At 49.4% G+C, this 17999-nt stretch overlaps 1 protein-coding gene and 1 pseudogene across 2 annotated transcripts in view; both read right to left on the bottom strand.

Annotated features, from left to right (window-relative positions):
• LOC149329275 (arylsulfatase B-like) overlaps nt 1-14204 on the bottom strand; it is a 36061-nt pseudogene extending 21857 nt beyond the window's left edge. Inside the window, exons 1-4 of the transcript XR_016285559.1 lie at nt 14048-14204; nt 10795-10954; nt 8253-8365; nt 5869-5978 (exon numbers count right to left, since the gene is read on the bottom strand). The product of XR_016285559.1 is annotated as an arylsulfatase B-like (transcript). The remainder of the gene's footprint in view (nt 1-5868; nt 5979-8252; nt 8366-10794; nt 10955-14047) is intronic.
• On the bottom strand, nt 505-2348 carry LOC149329276 (solute carrier family 22 member 7-like). The gene has a single exon (XM_089559980.1). The coding sequence runs from the start codon at nt 2346-2348 to the stop codon at nt 615-617; it is 1734 nt and encodes a 577-aa protein (XP_089416106.1). The 3' UTR covers nt 505-614.
• Nucleotides 14205-17999: the final 3795 nt, after the last annotated feature.

The raw sequence follows: 17999 nt of genomic DNA, 5'->3' as shown, positions 1-17999 counted from the left end.
TCAAATTATTTAGCGGCAGAGAACACTTAAAACATTATTTTTGCAGTTCGCTTTGAAAAAGAAATGCGACTGGTTTTCACAGTGACCCACATCCCACCACAGTTTGTCACCGATTGAAAGAAATCGCTCCCTACCAAGAAAGGTCACCAATGAAAGCCTTAGGTCAGCTGAAGTTAAGGCGAAGGAGAAAATCAATAAGGACGGAAATATACAAAATCAATGCGTGACATTCGCGGAACAATAGATTCATAAAACCTTCGTCAACAGTTAAATCTAGATTTCTCTGGGCGTATCACTTTCACATGCAAGTCAATCCGTAGCACTAATGGGGTATCTAAACCATGGATCGGGGCCAGCTATTCGCTGAACGAAATACCGAGGAGCACACGGGATCTTAGAAATTTATGCAAGTCTAAGAGGCAGTCGTTCTCACGAGCACGCCGCTGTCAGCATGATCCGAGCAAACTACGTAGTCGTCGATGCTTATAGGTGGTGTCCCACAACCTCACTGGGCAAGACAAAACATCCAGGGAAACGAAGTAGTTACACAGTTAAAGGATAGTCAAAGTTCAGTTGTCATATGCCACAAATAATTATCTCACGATGACGTCAAGCTACCGTTGCCGGCTGCGAGCGCTCGCTGCAGATTTTTCCGATGCGATACTGGTCTTGGACTTAGATCTTCGGCTGTGCAAGCTGGGCTCACGAAGTTCCTTGCATTCCTTTTGCTCCAGAGTCTTCTTCATGCGTTCCATGTTTTGTTCCCTGAAGACAGATTCTTGTCTGACAGCAGTCTTGGCGCATTCGGCCGTGGTGTTATGAGGCAGTGTTCGCAGAGCAAGCAGCGATGCAAACATGAGGGATCCTGCGATGGCGAAAGACACGTCCTCGCGGCCCATCCTCTGTAACGGAATGCCCAGAGACGCCATGGTGGCGCCTACGCCGCCGAATCCCTGAGTCCAACCCGCAGCTGCTCCACGAACTCCAGTTGGGAACAGCTCGAAGCTGTAAGCGCCGAGAACTATGTATCCAACAAAAACCACAGCTTTGGAGGATGTGGCGAGGGTCTGTTTTACGACGAGCAAATTCGAGGTTGCGGTAAGGCTCAACATGCACTGCAGGACGCCAAGCACCGCGAAGCAGGCGCTGGTGAACTTCAGCAAGGTGACTCTCGTTATCAGCAGCAGCATCGCCGCAAAGCTAACCGCAACGACCGCCATCGAGACCCAATTCAATATCACTGCATGCCGCATTATAGAGGAGGAAAACACGATGCGCAAGACGAAGACAACAGAAAAATAGCTGAAAAACACGACCATGGCCCTCTTACGAATAGAGACTCCTTGGAGCAAGTCCACGGTAGAAGTACGCTGTTCTTGCTGACAGGTCTCGGTGACTTTGTTCTTCAGCTTGTCCAAGAGGCAGGCCGTGTTGTGCAAGGGAAACAGGTTGGTTTTGGCAGCGACGAGCATGACGTCTTCCGCCTCACGCAGTCGGGCCTTGGCGACCAGCCACCGTGGAGATTCCACAACCACGCAGAAAGCTGCGGCAGAAAATGACGTGGGCATAAGGAAGATTGCGTGCTTCAACTTCCAGTTCATGCTAGGGAGCACCATTGATGCGAACCACAGGCCGGATACGACGGTGCCCACAGCCCCGGCGACCACTAAGTGAAGTGGCCGGTTTTCGTGCGTCGTGATCTCGAAGAAAAGGACGCTGGTTACGACGTACAGGGCGGACGCGCTTCCCGAAGCGATGAACGTGGCCATTACGTACAGAGCGTAAGTCCTCACCAGGCATAAAGCAAGAGTAGATGTCACCAATGTTACTGTGGATGCCAGAAGGACGGGTCTACGTCCTATGGTGTCAGCGACAGATCCAGCTCCGATGCCGACAATGATTGAGCCAGCGCCGTTCAGTACAACAAGTACAGCGCGCAGGAGGCGTCGGTGGCACACCAAGTCCCATTGGCTTACGATCGAAGTCGTCCCCTCTTCTTGGTCGTACTCCCATGCTGCGCACGGCACCGTTGCAGTGTCGTTGATGTAGTCCGGGTCTGCGTACTGGCGACACCTGCTGTAGTGTCCATCCAATTCCAGGGGAATGGCCGCGTTCTTCCATTCCTGCGTGGACATGTTCCAATGCTGTGGTCGCTTGCACCAGTGGTCTACCTCCTGCAGTGCAAGTGGGATGACGTACACATAACTGTGCTTGACGCAGGTGACAAGGATGCAGAGGAGCAGTAATCGCCTCTGGAAGACGCCTTGTCCGAAGCCATTGTAGCAGTCGAATTTTTCGCTCGATAGGAGATCTTGACTTTCCAGTCGATGAGGAAGGAACAGCTTCATGGCTTCTCTACACAAAGGAATTACCGGGGAAGTCTAGAAAGGGCTATTTTACATTCTCTGCTGAGCCCTCGGGGCGATGAGGTATGGGAGGCAGCTTCTTCTTCTTCTACCAGGCGCTCTAAGCTTGCCCTTCTTCTTCCCATGCAAGGCCTCGTGCTCAAGGCGGTGATGCGCTGTTGAACCTCGGGCTAACATGCTTGAATTGCAGCTTTAGCCTTCATCCTTATCAAAGAAATGGAAAATTATCACATTTGGCGATAAGGATCACACGTTGAAGTGTCGCCGCAGTATAATTCATCATTCACGAGGTTTGGCTGTGGAGCAGTTCGGAAGACATAATAGACCCGCAGAACTGAAAAACAAAAACATTGGACGATGGAGAGAGGTTCTGTTGTTGTTGTTGTCCTCAAAATAATGGCACGTACCCACTGCGGGGGATTGGCCAAGACAGAGGCGGCTACTGACAGGTGCTCAAAATGAAAAACAATGAAATAAATAAAATATAACGGTAATAATGATGATAATAATAATAAGAAGAAAATAAAAGGAATTCAGGTTTGTAAATTGAAATAAACTAAACAAATACTGTGAGATTGGTGACTGAAAGAGGGAACGGGGCTAAAGGTGCCATGTTTAGGAAGCTTTCGCTGCAGAGAAATACTGATCATGAGAAAGAGCTTAGGACGGCAGCCGTTTAGTGTCTGAAAGGAAAGTTTGAATGGCGGAGAGCGCATTCCAGTTGCTGTGCCCAAGGGAGGAAGCACCAAGAGACAGAACAACCCAAGCTGACAGATTTAGACAGCTGTCGCAACGGATTCTCTAGCAGGCGCCTCAGTAAGGAAGAGAAACGGCGGCAGGTCAAGAATTGATATATCGTTCCGGGTTCAGCACAGAATGGCCACCATGGGAAGACCGCCAGACAAGATCTATGAAGGTAGAAGTTTAGGTGAGGCACGCAACAACGTAGACGTGTGAAGGAAACCTCAACCTTGCGTGATCACCATCCTTTACTGCACCACGTTTAACGGAGATGCCGAAATTCGGGAGAGGAGCTCAGTACTGATGCTGCAAATTCTTTCAAGAGCAGATACCTGCGAAACCTGGCCGCAGTAATATATGCGCTGGGCGGAAGCAGAGATACGACTGGGGCCTTGAAGAGATGCCTTCGCCAGGGTATCAGCAACCTCATTTAAATGGATTCCTCTTTGCTCAGGCACACAGACCAGCCGTGGTTTCTTCTTCGTCATCGCTTATACACACCACTTTAAATCTTCAGCATGTTTACCTGACTTGCCCATCCTGAATGTTTAACGTGCCCTTGACCGCGCAATTCGAGTACTGCGATAGACAAAGTGAAATTTGGTTGTATACCTGCATGTTTTCCGCCTATATAATGTGCTTCATGCGAGCACATGGACAGTTCATAAACCTGTTGGCATCATCATCATCATAATCATCATCAGCTTGAATACGTCCACGGCAATACAAAGGCCTTTCCCGTACTTCTCCAATATACCTGTCCTATGCCAGCTGTGGCAACTTATCTCCGCAAACTTCTTTATCTCATACGCCCACCTAACTTTCTGCCGCCCCCTGCTACGCTTCCGTCCTGTTGTCGTCCAGTCCGTTACCCTTAACGACCTTCGGTTATCTAGCCTTCTCATTGCATACCTTGTCCAAGTCCATTTCTTTTTCTTAATTTCGACTAGGATGTCAGTAACCCGCGTCCGCTCTCTGACCCACACTACCCTTTCCTGTCCCTTATCATCATCATCATCAGTCTGACTACGCCCACTGCAGGGGAAATGCCTCTCCCATGTCTCCAATTAACCCTGTCATTCGACAGTTGCGGCCACCGTATCCCCGCAAACTACTTAATTTCATCCGCCCACCTAACTTTCTGCCGCCCCCTGCTACGCTTGCCACCTCTTGGAATCCACTCCGTTACCTTTAAGGACCAGCGGTTATCTTGCCGTTGCATTACATGCCCTGCCCAAGCCCATTTCTTCCTCTTGATTTCAACTAAGATGTCATTAACACCCGTTTGTTCCCTCACCCACTCCGCCCGCTTCCGATCTCTTAACGTTACACCTATCATTTTTTCTTTCCATAGCTCGCTGCGTTGTCCTTAAGCTAATCTGAACCCTTTTCGTTAGCCTCCACGTTTCTGCCCCATAGGTGAGTATCGGTAAGATAAAGCTGTTGTACACTTTACTCCAGTTTATCCCGTTGATCGCTGCGCAACAGCAAGGATGCGTTGTGCAAGAAAAAAAAAGCTGATGCCACCACGGACGCAGCTGCAAAACACGCGCAGATGCTACACACGACAGCAGCAAACTATGTTGCCTTTATATATATCTTACTTGCGCTTGGATGCTTTTGCGAGGCAGCTCAGTATACTGACCGACTAGCTTGATGAGGCTGGGCTGTCTCTGTAACTAGCATTTAGAGCAAAGTTTTTGGCCCCGGTTGGAGGCACGATAGTGGAAAACACATGTGGTTGTTCTCGTGAATCTAAATTCTGCACACTGGCCTCATCTTCCCATTTCATTCCGTACAGCCATTTTAGTGCACTTACGCAAACTCTACAGCGCGTGCATGCAGACTGCATTCGCATTACTTTTGCGCGCTTTTCCTCCATAATGTGCATTTGCAGCTCTCTTCGGCGCTAGCCCTAAGTTCCGCGCTTAAGCTTTCCGTATCATTTGCAGTTTTCATAACGGCAACGTCAGACCTTGAGTTTAAGGCGCCTTTTAATGTTGTTTAAACTCATTTGAAACCCTCCGGAAAATGTCAAATTGTCCACATTTAATTCGGAACTAATCTCTGCTCTTATAAGTTTGCATAGAAGTTTTCGCATTTCATGTCTTTAACGCCACTTTTCCTGCCTTCAACACTCGGATATGTTTTGCTTTAATGTTGTGATCACTCACAATAGCATTTTAGCAAATTACATATGAGTACGCTGCAGAGTTTTATATTGGCGCCGGTAGCTTTGTCAAGATTAGGTAATGTGGGAAGTAGCAACATCTTATCAGCAGAATGTTTATGGTTTGATACAACTTTAAAAAACAGGAGTTGTTAACACGGGCCCACGGTCCGCGGCGTACTCTATTACTCCGCTAGCCACTCACAAAATAAACGGAATAAGCGTTTTAATGCTTTATTTTATGAAACGAATCGGGTACAAAAATTCTAGAGCTTATAACATTTTTCTTCCTCATAACTTCTTGTTTAGATAACAAGAAACGCTTAAACAGCGTACTACTTTTTCGTCGTGGAGGAATTCTGTGCACGGAGGCTGAATGTGGGCGGAGCTTCACTGCAGACATAAGTTGTATCCGGCTGTAGGAAATTAAATTGTATGCTTTTTTCAGTAAGGCGGTAGCCTTACTTGCCGGTATTTTCAGTCGCGATTTTTCCCACAAATGAAGGATGCTTGTAAAATGCTGTGCTGCGTAGCGAATATAAATTTTACAGAATTATTAAGGGAACTAGCATAACTTCCGGCATCAGTTACCTCGAAGCTAGTGTGGTCTGTGTATCCATGATGGCCGCTTAGTAGCCGTAGAAGGAGTCGAAACCTCTCAACGTCGGAGTGTGGTTCCGAGTCATGTGACCTAAATGCCACTGAGAAGCACAAACAAAAAGCAAAAATAAATACCAGCAGACTGCGCCGGACGTGTTGTTTGCAAGACGCGCCGGAACACCACGTGAGAACTTTAACAGTAAAGACGCATTGCACACTGAACACAATCTAAATTTGCCACAGTTAATTGCAATATACGACGTATAATACAACAAATCAACAAATCTTTCTTTCCCATCGCCATAGAAGAATCGAACAACCTTCCTGAAACCGTTGTCATCGAATCTAATCCCACCAGATTTAGGCAGCTACTAACTGACCACTTGAACCAACTATAGCTACTTCCCTCGTGCTGCTCTGCCTGCAATTTGAACTGCTTGTGTCATTGCGTCAACCCCCACAAGTGTTTTCCCACTTGTTTCATTTCCGCACATTTTAGTGTTTAATTTTATATACTACTGCTTTGTCATATATTTTCTGTATTATTTGGATTACCTGGCGTTAATATCACGTCAAACTTGTTATTCTTGTTATTTTTATTATGCTTTTTTTAAGTTCACATGCCGTTGTATGACCGCTTCACAACACTGTCTCCCCCCTACCCCCCTTATGTAATGTCCCAGACGGGATCTTTAAGGGTACAATAAATGATGATGATGATGATGACTTAATACATAGTGTAACGCGTGCTTTTTAACCAACTTTTAGCCAAGGTTTAATGATTAAAAAAACTTGGAACATAAATTCGAAACCTTATATGTGAATAATAACCCGGATAAGAACTTTTCTTTCCATTTGAAGCAACATTCATCGCCTTTTGTTTGCAAATCAACGAAGAACGACTCTTGTTCATTACACTTTAGCTGATCAGAGTAAGGATATAAAGGCAGATATCAAACCGCCAAAACAAATGGTAAATTTTTAAGGCCTGAAGCTCTCAAATGCCCATTACGCGCCGCTCAGCTTTGAGGCAGTCCCTTAGAGTGCCAACTAGGAGGCGATCGGAACAGGGCCAGCAATTAATTTTCGGAGACCTGATTCCGGTGCGTCGTGGCCCACCGATGGGCCACGTTGCGTACACACCTCGTACACATCTTATGCAACGCGTCTCTGGCGAAGAAATTTCGTTGCGTTTAGTTCAGGGCCCATTGTTTGGTATTTAATAGCAGTGTGTGTAATCCAGAATTAGGCTGTCTTAGGCTGTGTTAGAAGAGGGCGACGAAATCACTTTTTGCTACTGCTGCTTTTAAAAAACTTCTGTTTGTAAATTATCCAGGTTACTTTATTTCTGTACTTATTTCAGAGGTACTGCCAGCCTTCGTAGAGGGCCTCTGGCAGGAGTGAGCACAAGCATACATTGTGAAGAAAGCGTTAGAGTCACTTCGGGGACAAAAAAAAATGTGTCGTCTGTCATAAAGTTCGCCAATTGGCTGGAGTCTTCATATCACAATATTGGATAATTCCCATTGGCTGGAGGAAAATGAGGTCACCGGAACTGAAGTGACGCCATTTCCTGTAAAGGCATCCACAGTTGTTAATGCTATCGCTTTGCCAACGCGTAAGGTAATCACGTGTCCCAGTAAATTGTTTTATGCCTTTGATGTTTCTTTAGGCTATAGGCTTGTTTCTCAACAATTGTCGAACTTCTTTAGTTCAATTTCGATATTTTGAAGCAGCATTTGCTATGCTCAAACATGATTTTTACTTTTCGTGGCTTTAGTTTCTGCTCATTTACAAGGGTATGCTTTCTTTTATGCACTCACATAGATTGTGCTATGACGATCTTCTTTGTGTTATTGAACGTTTTGTATTTTTCGTGGACAGCACCGTTATCCCGATTCACTACAGCACCGTTTAGATGCTGCGGGTAATAAAAAAAAGAAACATCTATGACCTCAAGTTATACATTATAGCAGTCAGTACGAACTTATCGAGGTTAACACGTTCAGTGCGGTAGCAATTTTCTGTGCCCTGTTCCCTGTTCCTCCTGGCCCACCGGTGGGCCACCCTTAAATTTTCTTGGGTACGGCATAACGCACCAGTGAGCCAGAGGCGAAGCAAACTTCTTGAAACCGTACATGGCAATAGAGACCTACCATGTGTGCTTTTCACATGTTCCTTGCAAAATCTGAGTTGTCAAGCGGCTTCATCGCGTGATTCAGTTTGCGACGCTGTTAATAAACACTCGAGACCCACGGCACAGTGAACGTGTTAAAGGATGCCGCCACAGGCATGACAGCGAAAGCAAAGGCTACCACACTTGCAGATAAGATAAGACAGAGCACCCGCTTATTTTGAAAAGCCGACACGCTAACCTTTCCCACTGCGTGCGTTTCGTATCCGAGTGTCTTCAGATGGTCAGACATCAGCTTGTACTGGAGTGGAAACCCGTACGGCATGGCGGAGTAGATAACGTCGTGTTGCATCCCTGCGAAAGAGATAAAGAATGTGAGCCTCTGGTGTACCGTTGCGAGAGACGTTTTATCTATCAATAAGCTTGTCGACCATTACGCAGTCGAATACGGTTATCGCTTCTTCTGTCCAATGCAGAAAGGGCGGGCAGGTCCTATACGGTTGAGTTTATCTGGCAATACACAGTACAAATGGAGGCTAAATTCTAGAGTCCCGTGTACTGTGCGATGTCGATGCACGTTAAAGAAACGCGGGTGGTCGAAATTTCCGGAGCCGTTCACTACGGCGTCTTTCATAAATTGGTAAATTGGTTTTTGAGGAAAGGAAATGGCACAGTATCTGTCTTTCATATGTCGGCGGACACCTGAACCGCGCCGTAAGGGAAGGGAGGAAGGTAGGAGTGAAAGAAGGAAGAGAGAAAGAGGTGCCGTAGTGGAGGGCTCCGGAAATTTCGACCACCTGGGGTTCTTTAACGTGCACTGACATCGCACAGCACACGGGCGCCTCTTGCGTTTCGCCTCCATCGAAACGCGGCCGCCGCGGTCGGGTTCGAACCCGGGAATAGCCTCAATCGCTTTGGGTCGTTAAACCCCCACCACCCCACCACGTTTTTGCGAGCAACCTGGCATCCGGGCACTAATAAAGTGAATAAACACTTGCTTTATATTCAAATACTTACATTTACCTTTACCTTTGATCTTATCTAGACTACATTTGAAGCAAACACAACTCTAATTAAAACACCTAGCTAACGACTAGCAGCGCTATTTGTAACGTCTCAGTCGCGAGTCCCCAGGTGCATTGTCACGTGGTGGCTTAGTGATCATGGTGCTCAGCTGCTGACACAAAGGAGGCGGGTTTGATCCCGGCCGCGGAGTTCGTATTTCAATGGGGCTGAAATGCTAGCGGTCCTTGTACTCGGCGATGTGAGAGCAGATAAGGAACACCAGGTTGTCGAAAGCTACTACTGCGTTCCTCGTAGCCTGAGTCGCTCTGGAACGTTAAACTTCATACAACAAACCAAAACGTTACCCCACTTAATATTCTGCTCTCTGATGCCTTGTGCTCGACTTGCGCTCTTTGCAAAGGTAAAGAACGACCGCTAGGCCAATAATCCATAGCGGAATGTCGCTGTCACTTTTTCTTGCCGTAGTTCGAACAATAAAACTAATTTCATAATCATTTATACAGGACATAGGTCGACCGAAACTAGAAAGAAACAACGTACCGCTGATGTTTACCGTATTCACAATTTCATTGACATTCACTGTTTTATACATAAAAAATAGCAACTTCGTAAACAATTAGATAAAGCTAAAGAACGTAGCGGGGTGCCCCTAGAAACAGGATTGTAAGCAATGGTGTCGACCTATTTGGCGTCGCTCTGAATCGTCTGGCCCCTTCTAGCCAACTGTATGCCACGCTAACACATGAACCCCACGTTCGGCTGCTGATCCCGAAGGCGCGGGTTCGGTCCCGGCTTCGGCGGCCGTATTTTTTGTGGAGGCGAAGTAGCAAACTCTCGGTGTACTGTGCGATATCAGGTTACGGTAAAGAACCCCAGGAGGCCTAATTTTATCGGGACCCCTTCACTACGGCATCCCTCACAGCCCACGTGTCACTTCAAAATGTTAAAGCCTACACATGTTAGAAATATCAATGCAGTTGACTGACGCCATTCCAATAGGTTGACGCCTTTGGTTTGGCCCCCTTCGAAAACCAATTGCGCTTCGTTCTAGTAAGGTATTCGATTGCTGCCGGGAAACAATAGCAATTATTAATTTTCAAACGGCCATACAAATTTAGTCATGTCACAACAAGGTTCTTAGGTTTATTGAGGCTGCGTTCCGGAAAATGCGATCAGCCATGTAAAATAGAAAACTTGAGTATAGAATAGAATAGAAGTATATAATACTCAATGGCTGTAACACCTCTGCAAAAAAAATAACAAAAACTTGGAGGAGCCTTAAGCTCCGCTTTTAACATTAGAATGAGATAGCGTTGTCGACGCCCCACCGGCAGCCGCGCGCAGGGAGGGGAGTGGGGAGGTGTGGGCTCTGCACGTTGACAGAGCAGCTGCGCAAGGCCTCCGCCGCTGATGCTCTTGGGATTTTTCAGGCACGAACGACGTGACGGAGCCGCGGCAGCCTTTGACTGTGGCTACGCCGGCTTTTCCGCCTCACGAGCTCTCTAACATTCTCACATTAATAACTGCTGAAGTCTCAGCAGGCGTCGGAGCTTAAGCTATGTGGACTATTTCATGTCGCCTCAGGGAGGCGGCGCGTGAGGAAGAGAAGGAGGTTCAAAAGGGGAGAAAGATGCGGCTATGCACCCTGGCAAATCCCCCACTGTGGGTATGTGCCATTAAACCTGAATACATTATCATCGTCATCAGATGCGGCAGCTGCATGTCTCCGCAATTGCGCCGAGACACCCTGTTCGTACCGGTGCGTATGGGATGGCGGCCGGACAGCAGCGCCGCCCTGGACGGGGTGCACATGGGCGACACGTAGTAGCTGTCCAGCACGATTCCGTCGGCGGCCAGGACGTCCATGTTGGGGGTGCGAATCTGCTCGGAACCGTGGAAGCTCACGTCGCCCCAGCCCTGCACGGCACACCGGGGTTTCAAAGGTCAATTCAGATTGAACGGAAAAGGGTTCTTGAAAAGAGAAAAAGGCACAGCATCAGTCTCACTTCCTAGTGGACACCTCAGTCACGCCGCGAAGGAAGGGAAGAAAGGGGCAGTGAAAGACTGAAGAGTGAAAGAGGTGCCGTAGTGGAGGGCTCTGGAATAATGACGGCCACCTGAGGTGATTTGACATGGATTGACATCGCACAGCACAGGGGCACATTTTTAAACAGACAGGAACGACAAACAGAAATATGGCCTGAATCGATGGGGTGCCGTGGTGTAATCGCAACTAGACCACTGTTCCCGTAAACGGAGTTTTTAAAAGCTATAAAGTGCCAAAAAAAAAATTCAGGTGCGACATCACCGGCTGCTTTCGGAACAAAAACACATGCGTCGACGCCAATTTTTTGGGACCGGATCTCAGAGTATACGCTACATCACCGTTCACTGCACAACGCAGGAAGCCCATCCTTTTCGGTGATGACTTCACGAGCTTAAGTCGAATGGCCGGAAGATATTAAGGTGAAAGCATTATTAGCCCCATTACGAGAGAAGCTGGTGGCGTGTGCTAGTTTATGCGTGTGTCTACTCGCAGATGGAACAAAAATCCCAGCTATTCCAAGAAAAATAGGATGACGTCATCTATCCGCTTTAGGCCAAACGCAGGAAGCCAAGCACCGAGTTTCAGACAATGAGAAATTTGACCTCTCTGGTTGACCTCAATGTTGTGCCCGATTACATTCGGCGTACCGCGCTCCGGGTGGTGTGTTATACGATTTCTCTTTGCATACAGCTTACTTGTTCTAGTCAAGTTTGAGGCTAGCTGGCGACAAAGATTTCTACGTCCACGTAGAAGACAACTGGTCTGCTCCCAAAATGGCGGTCCAAGGCTTCCGTCCGCTCTAGGCGTCTGCCATCAGTTCCTCTTTGGACATGTTGGTAGGGAGAGGCCGCACGTAGAGGACGCGTCTCCAGTGTACGGGAAGACGGTATCTCTCCTCTGTGAATTGAGTGTGCTGGGTGTGAAGTCGGGCTAGAAGGCGGCGACCCGACCCTGTCTTTGTGAGACGAGTGTATTGGTTGTTGAGGTGGGCCTCCCGAAGCTCCCCGAAAGTGTTCACCACCCCCAGTGCCATAAGGTGGCTGGTAGAGGTAGAGACCAGGAGGTCCAGCGCTCGTTTCATGATGAGGATGACCTCGAGGGCATCGTACTCCTTTTTCCGCAGGTGGAGGTAGGGAGTGGAATACAAGACTCTACTGACCCCGAATGCGTTCCCCAGCCGCAAGGCGTCTTTGCATCGTTACCCACCGCGCTTGTTGGAAACCCGGCGGGCCATGTGGCCCACCTCGTCCCCCACCTGCCGGAACTTGGCGAGTGTTGTGTCGCAGCGTCGCTGGTTGCGCATGCAGAGTCCGAGGGCTTTGATTTCCTTGGATTCGTGAATGGGACTGCTTTGCAAAGAGAGATTGATATTGGTGGCGCATGCACAAGGGGCGCAGATGCACGAATTCTGATTTCTGCGGACAGCATTGCAGACCACAGACTCGGGCATAGCGGTCCACTGTGCTGGAGGCCGTTTGCAGGCAGGTCTCAATGTCCCCCAGCCATCCATGCGTAGCCCAGAAGGTGATGTCGTCGGCGTACAGCGCGTGCTAGACCCCTTCGACCGCACCCAACAGGGCAGGTAGGCGCACCATGGCAATGTTGAGTAGCAGAGGGGACAGCGCCGCACCATGTGGAGTCCCCCTCGTACCGAGCAGGAAAGGTCCGTGCTCTTTGTCATGTATTCGGATGTAGTACAGTCTGTCCGTGAGAAATTGTTTCACGTAATTGATGTTATTGGTGCCACAGTGAGTTTGACTCAAATGTGTGAGTATGACCTCGTTTGGAGGCGCGTCTCCGTTTTATTTCTCAGTGCGCACCCGCCATAGAGGTCGAACGCTGACGATGATACATTAATGCTTTCACCTTCACAGCACAAAGCAGCATTAAGTGCCCTCTGAATTTTTTCTTCGCAAAGATGCGTAAGTTATTCCTGAATGTTAACATCAAGGGGAATAACTCATTCCCGATAAGTAATGTATAACTCAGTTGATTAGAGCGAGAGCTGTAATCCTCGGGATACGACTTCCGATTTCGATGTGGATGAGATAATTACTTTCAATGTCTCAAAAGGTCAAACCGAGCTTAACAGCGCGGTGGTATGGCCCAAGCTATGGTAGTGTGATGACGTGATTATATGGCTATGACAAAAAGGTACCTGACCTTGACCTTTGACCTTGACATTTGATTCGAGACAGTGGGCACCACATCGACAATGACCTTCATCATACAAGGCCAACCCGAACTTAACTGCGTGGCGGTATGGCCTTAGCTATGGTATTATGACCACTTGATCATATGACTATGACCATTGAGTACCGGACCTCTGACCTTGACCCAGGTCCTTGGCCCTTAACCTTGACATTTTATTTGAAGTAGTGAAGACCATGCCTAACACAGCTTTCGCTAGTATGACTAGGTTCAAGCCACTTTGAACACCAACCACTTTTTTATGTGTACTGATGCACTCCTGTTGTCGAGACCAGCGCAGTGCGCCGACAGTTACAGTGTGCTGGTCTCGGCACCAGGAGTGCAATGTCATATACATGAGTCAACGGAAGAACCCGTAGCGAAGAAACACGGCGCGACAGCCCCTTTTATAACTTGCATCCAAACATCTGTAGACAACAGCTTCTCTCTTTTTTTTTATTTCTCTCCCCTCAAAATATAGCCGCCGCGGTCCGGATCAAATCTATTTACTTGGCATACGAGCACCTGATGAGGAGGGTGCTGACTCCGAAGGGAGTCTGTAATCAAAAAATAATCGCAAGGGATAATAACAGAGCTTCCCACTCTACCATTTGCCTAAAACAAAACTTTCCAAAAATGTCTAGTAATATTTACTATTTCAAAAATCTTATATTAATGAACAATCTGCACGGCAACTTCTTCCTACAAAGGTTCTCAGCAGAGATGAACTCGGGCCAAGCACGAAGAGCAGCAAGGCAGGGATGGGTACTTACCAAGTCATCGCATACCACTACGATGATGTTCGGTCTAGCAGCGCGTTCAGTTCGGCTGGAAAATCCCAGAAGCTGCAGCAAAGCCAGCACGTGAAGAGCCACCTTTGTGACATTCATAGCGCTTCACAACGAAGAACACGCGTTGAAGAAAAAACATTCTGCCCTAGCTTCGTGACCAGCACAAACCAGCTTCGTTCGCTGTAAACTTCTTGCTCGAGGCTTCTATCCCAGCCACATTATGCAGGTAGCTCCGGTAGAACAGCAAGAATGTGCCTGCCTCGTGAAAGCGATTTAGACATAACGTTCGCCGGCGGAGACTGGGTACTAGATTGCCCCATTTCTAGAGGGCCGCTTTATCGCGTAACGAGAAGGTTGCGGATGAAATCGCAGTCACGTACGGCCACTAGGAGTGAGGACACATCTGAAACCGATACTCGAGACCTCGGAAGAGATACGGTGGGTGTCCAAATCTTTTCCTTGATTTGCTCCTGAGCGCGTAATATATGAAGTGCGCATGATGCGGAAACCGCAGTGTTTGAGCGAGATAACCAGGAGGAAAACCTTTCAAATTCCTACGCTTGCTGTGACATTGTGACGTACATATCGAGACAACCAGCTGCTTGCCATGTCGTGGCCTCTTGTGGTAGTAGTGGTCGTACACGTTGGGTCTGCAGAATCGTCGCCAGACGTGCGACGACCCAGCAAAGCAAAACCATGGGCCAATCAGGCTAAACACATGCTTTCGCAAGTCGACTCGGTTTAACTACACTGTTAGCAAAAAAACATTCAAAAGGGAGTAAATGGCTTGTCCTCTAGAGTACACCCAAAAGGAGGTTTTTTTTTTACTGCATATGTATGGTGTTTTTATTTAATCCCTTATATAGGGGAGTGATTTTGGAGTATAGGGAGTAAATTTTTTACTACCCACAGAAGTGGAGCCCAAAAATGGAGTCATGTTTATTTATTCTCATTCAGGGTCATTCTTACAGCAGTGACAGCGGTGGAAACGGGCAGTAGCTCTGCGGGCCGCCGGCAACCCAACTTGGAGATCTGCGCTGCCCTAATGTGACCCCGCGTCACGCATTCTTTTCGCCGTCTGCAAGCCCAGCGGCGGCGTAGGCGGCAGGAGTCGTCGGCTTGTCGTCTCCTTTTGCTGTACTAGCTCGTTTGGTTGGCCGTATTTGTAGATAAAGGAATGTAACATTATAACCAATAGTTCAAAACTGAGAAGGAGTCGCTGAGTAGTCTTCACGGTCATGCACCTCGCTATATTTGACTAAAAAATCAGAGCAAGAAAAGTTTAAAACACCTCTGATGGTAGTTTGGAATGGCAGGGTTTGCTTTCATAATCACTTCATTAGGGCTTAGCATCTCAGTATGACTGAGGAAAAATGTAGCCTCATGAGCCTCAATCAAGAGCTCAGTGTTGACACTATGTTCTATAACAGTTCCATGTTCATGCAACATATCTGCTGCAACACATTGCGAGAACCACTGAAAAAAGCCTGTGAGAAATTAGGCCTAAGCGGGGGCTGTAAAGGGGTGGCGACACTAACAAAGGAAAGACAAGTATGGTTAAAGAACTGGAGGCTTCACAGGGGCACTTCAATTATGTAGCGCACTGTAGCGGAAAACGGCGACAAGCCGATATCTTGTACCGCGGCAGGAGCAGAAGTGAGCAGAGATCCAGCGAGGATGGTAACCAAGCAGTCGTCACTCACCATCATTATCATACGACTGACCAGAAGCAGGCGAGACGCTAGGCGGCGGGGCAGTTTGCACAAAATGGTGTTCTTTTTTACTCCATTTCGGCACTGGTGGAGTATTTGGCACAATTAACTCCCTTTCTATACTGGAGTAAATGCAAGTAAATCCTCATTTTTACTCTATTATTCATTCATGGGAGTAAAATGGAGGACAGTCCACATTTTTACACCACACTCATGGAGTAAATGTGGGTTTCTACGTGGACACAGGCCACCACCCACCGCGGGTTCGAGCTTCGCGCGAGCCAAGGGCCCCGATCAGCCGTCACCACACACACACTGGGACACCGATGTGGCGCACTCAACCTCCGCTGGGAGGAGAGCGATTCGCCGCAAAGAAATAGGCCTCCAAGTTCACAAAGGAGACGTTTATTCACGTCGTCCTTCAGCAGATACACACACACTCAATAGTCACCCCGTCCCGGGGGCGCGCGAGGAGCAAGGCTCCGCTGCGCGCACGAAGCGACCAGAGTAATGCGCGCCGCTAACACGCCGCTGCAGGAGAATGTCCCCGCGGCAGTGCTGTGATATCTCTCTTGTGTCGACCGTTGGGCCGGTTGCGAGAGAGAGTGGGCAATCAACGCAAGGTACGCCTGTCGGAGGTCGCTGGACCCCGCTGGACAGGCTCGAACCGCTGCGGGTCAGAGGACACGTGCGGGCGAGCTCGAGTAAGCACTGGTCCGAACGGCAAAGGCCGGCACGGACAAAACAGTAACGTACGCACCTTACGCTGTCTCGGAGGGATCTCTCTCTCTCTGGGCCCCGCTCGGACGGTCGCGCGCCGCGCGGCCGCCCAAAGCGGGGTCCCGAATTCCCGCCAAAAGGCGCCAATGGCAAAGGCCCTTGGGGAGCCGGGGCGGAGCTGTGGCTAAATGACAGTGATTAGTCACCCAGCCGCCTCTCCACCGCCTGAGGCGGGAGCAAGGGAAAGAGGAGAAACAACGCGGGCGGCCGGCACAGCCGCGCAAAGGCGACGGCGGAAAGCCAGGATTTCCACATCCCCCTCTCCTTAGATGTGGGAATCCTGGCTTTCCGCCGTCGCCTTTGCGCGGCTGTGCCGGCCGCCCGCGTTGTTTCTCCTCTTTCCGCGCGCCGCGCGACCGTCCGAGCGGGGCCCAGAGAGAGAGATCCCTCCGAGACAGCGTAAGGTGCGTACGTTACTGTTTTGTCCGTGCCGGCCTTTGCCGTTCGGACCAGTGCTTACTCGAGCTCGCCCGCACGTGTCCTCTGACCCGCAGCGGTTCGAGCCTGTCCAGCGGGGTCCAGCGACCTCCGACAGGCGTACCTTGCGTTGATTGCCCACTCTCTCTCGCAACCGGCCCAACGGTCGACACGCGAGAGATATCACAGCACTGCCGCGGGGACATTCTCCTGCAGCGGCGTGTTAGCGGCGCGCATTACTCTGGTCGCTTCGTGCGCGCAGCGGAGCCTTGCTCCTCGCGCGCCCCCGGGACGGGGTGACTATTGAGTGTGTGTGTATCTGCTGAAGGACGACGTGAATAAACGTCTCCTTTGTGAACTTGGAGGCCTATTTCTTTGCGGCGAATCGCTCTCCTCCCAGCGGAGGTTGAGTGCGCCGCATCGGTGTCCCAGTGTGTGTGTGGTGACGGCTGATCGGGGCCCTTGGCTCGCGCGAAGCTCGAACCCGCGGTGGGTGGTGGCCTGTGTCCACGTAGAAACCCACAACTGGCGCCCCACGTTGGACGCCAGTTGTGGGTTTCTACGTGGACACAGGCCACCACCCACCGCGGGTTCGAGCTTCGCGCGAGCCAAGGGCCCCGATCAGCCGTCACCACACACACACTGGGACACCGATACGGCGCACTCAACCTCCGCTGGGAGGAGAGCGATTCGCCGCAAAGAAATAGGCCTCCAAGTTCACAAAGGAGACGTTTATTCACGTCGTCCTTCAGCAGTACACAAACACTCAATAGTCACCCCGTCCCGGGGGCGCGCGAGGAGCAAGGCTCCGCTGCGCGCACGAAGCGACTCGAGTAATGCGCACCGCTAGCACGCCGCTGCAGGAGAATGTCCCCGCGGCAGTGCTGTGATCTCTCTCTCGTGTCGACCGTTGGGCCGGTTGCGAGAGAGAGTGGGCATTCAACGCAAGGTACGCCTGTCAGAGGTCGCTGGACCCCGCTGGACAGGCTCGAGCCGCTGCAGGTCAGAGGACACGTGCGGGCGAG

Source organism: Amblyomma mixtum, chromosome 9, assembly GCF_055824585.1.
Source record: "Amblyomma mixtum isolate Tamu chromosome 9, ASM5582458v1, whole genome shotgun sequence".
NCBI lineage: Eukaryota > Metazoa > Arthropoda > Arachnida > Ixodida > Ixodidae > Amblyomma > Amblyomma mixtum.
This window is presented reverse-complemented; position numbering and strand designations above follow the sequence as displayed.

Coding starts and splice junctions, on each gene's coding strand:
- LOC149329276 (XM_089559980.1), bottom strand. CDS start 2,348: ATGAAGCTGTTCCTTCCTCATCGACTGGAAAGTCAAGATCTCCTATCG.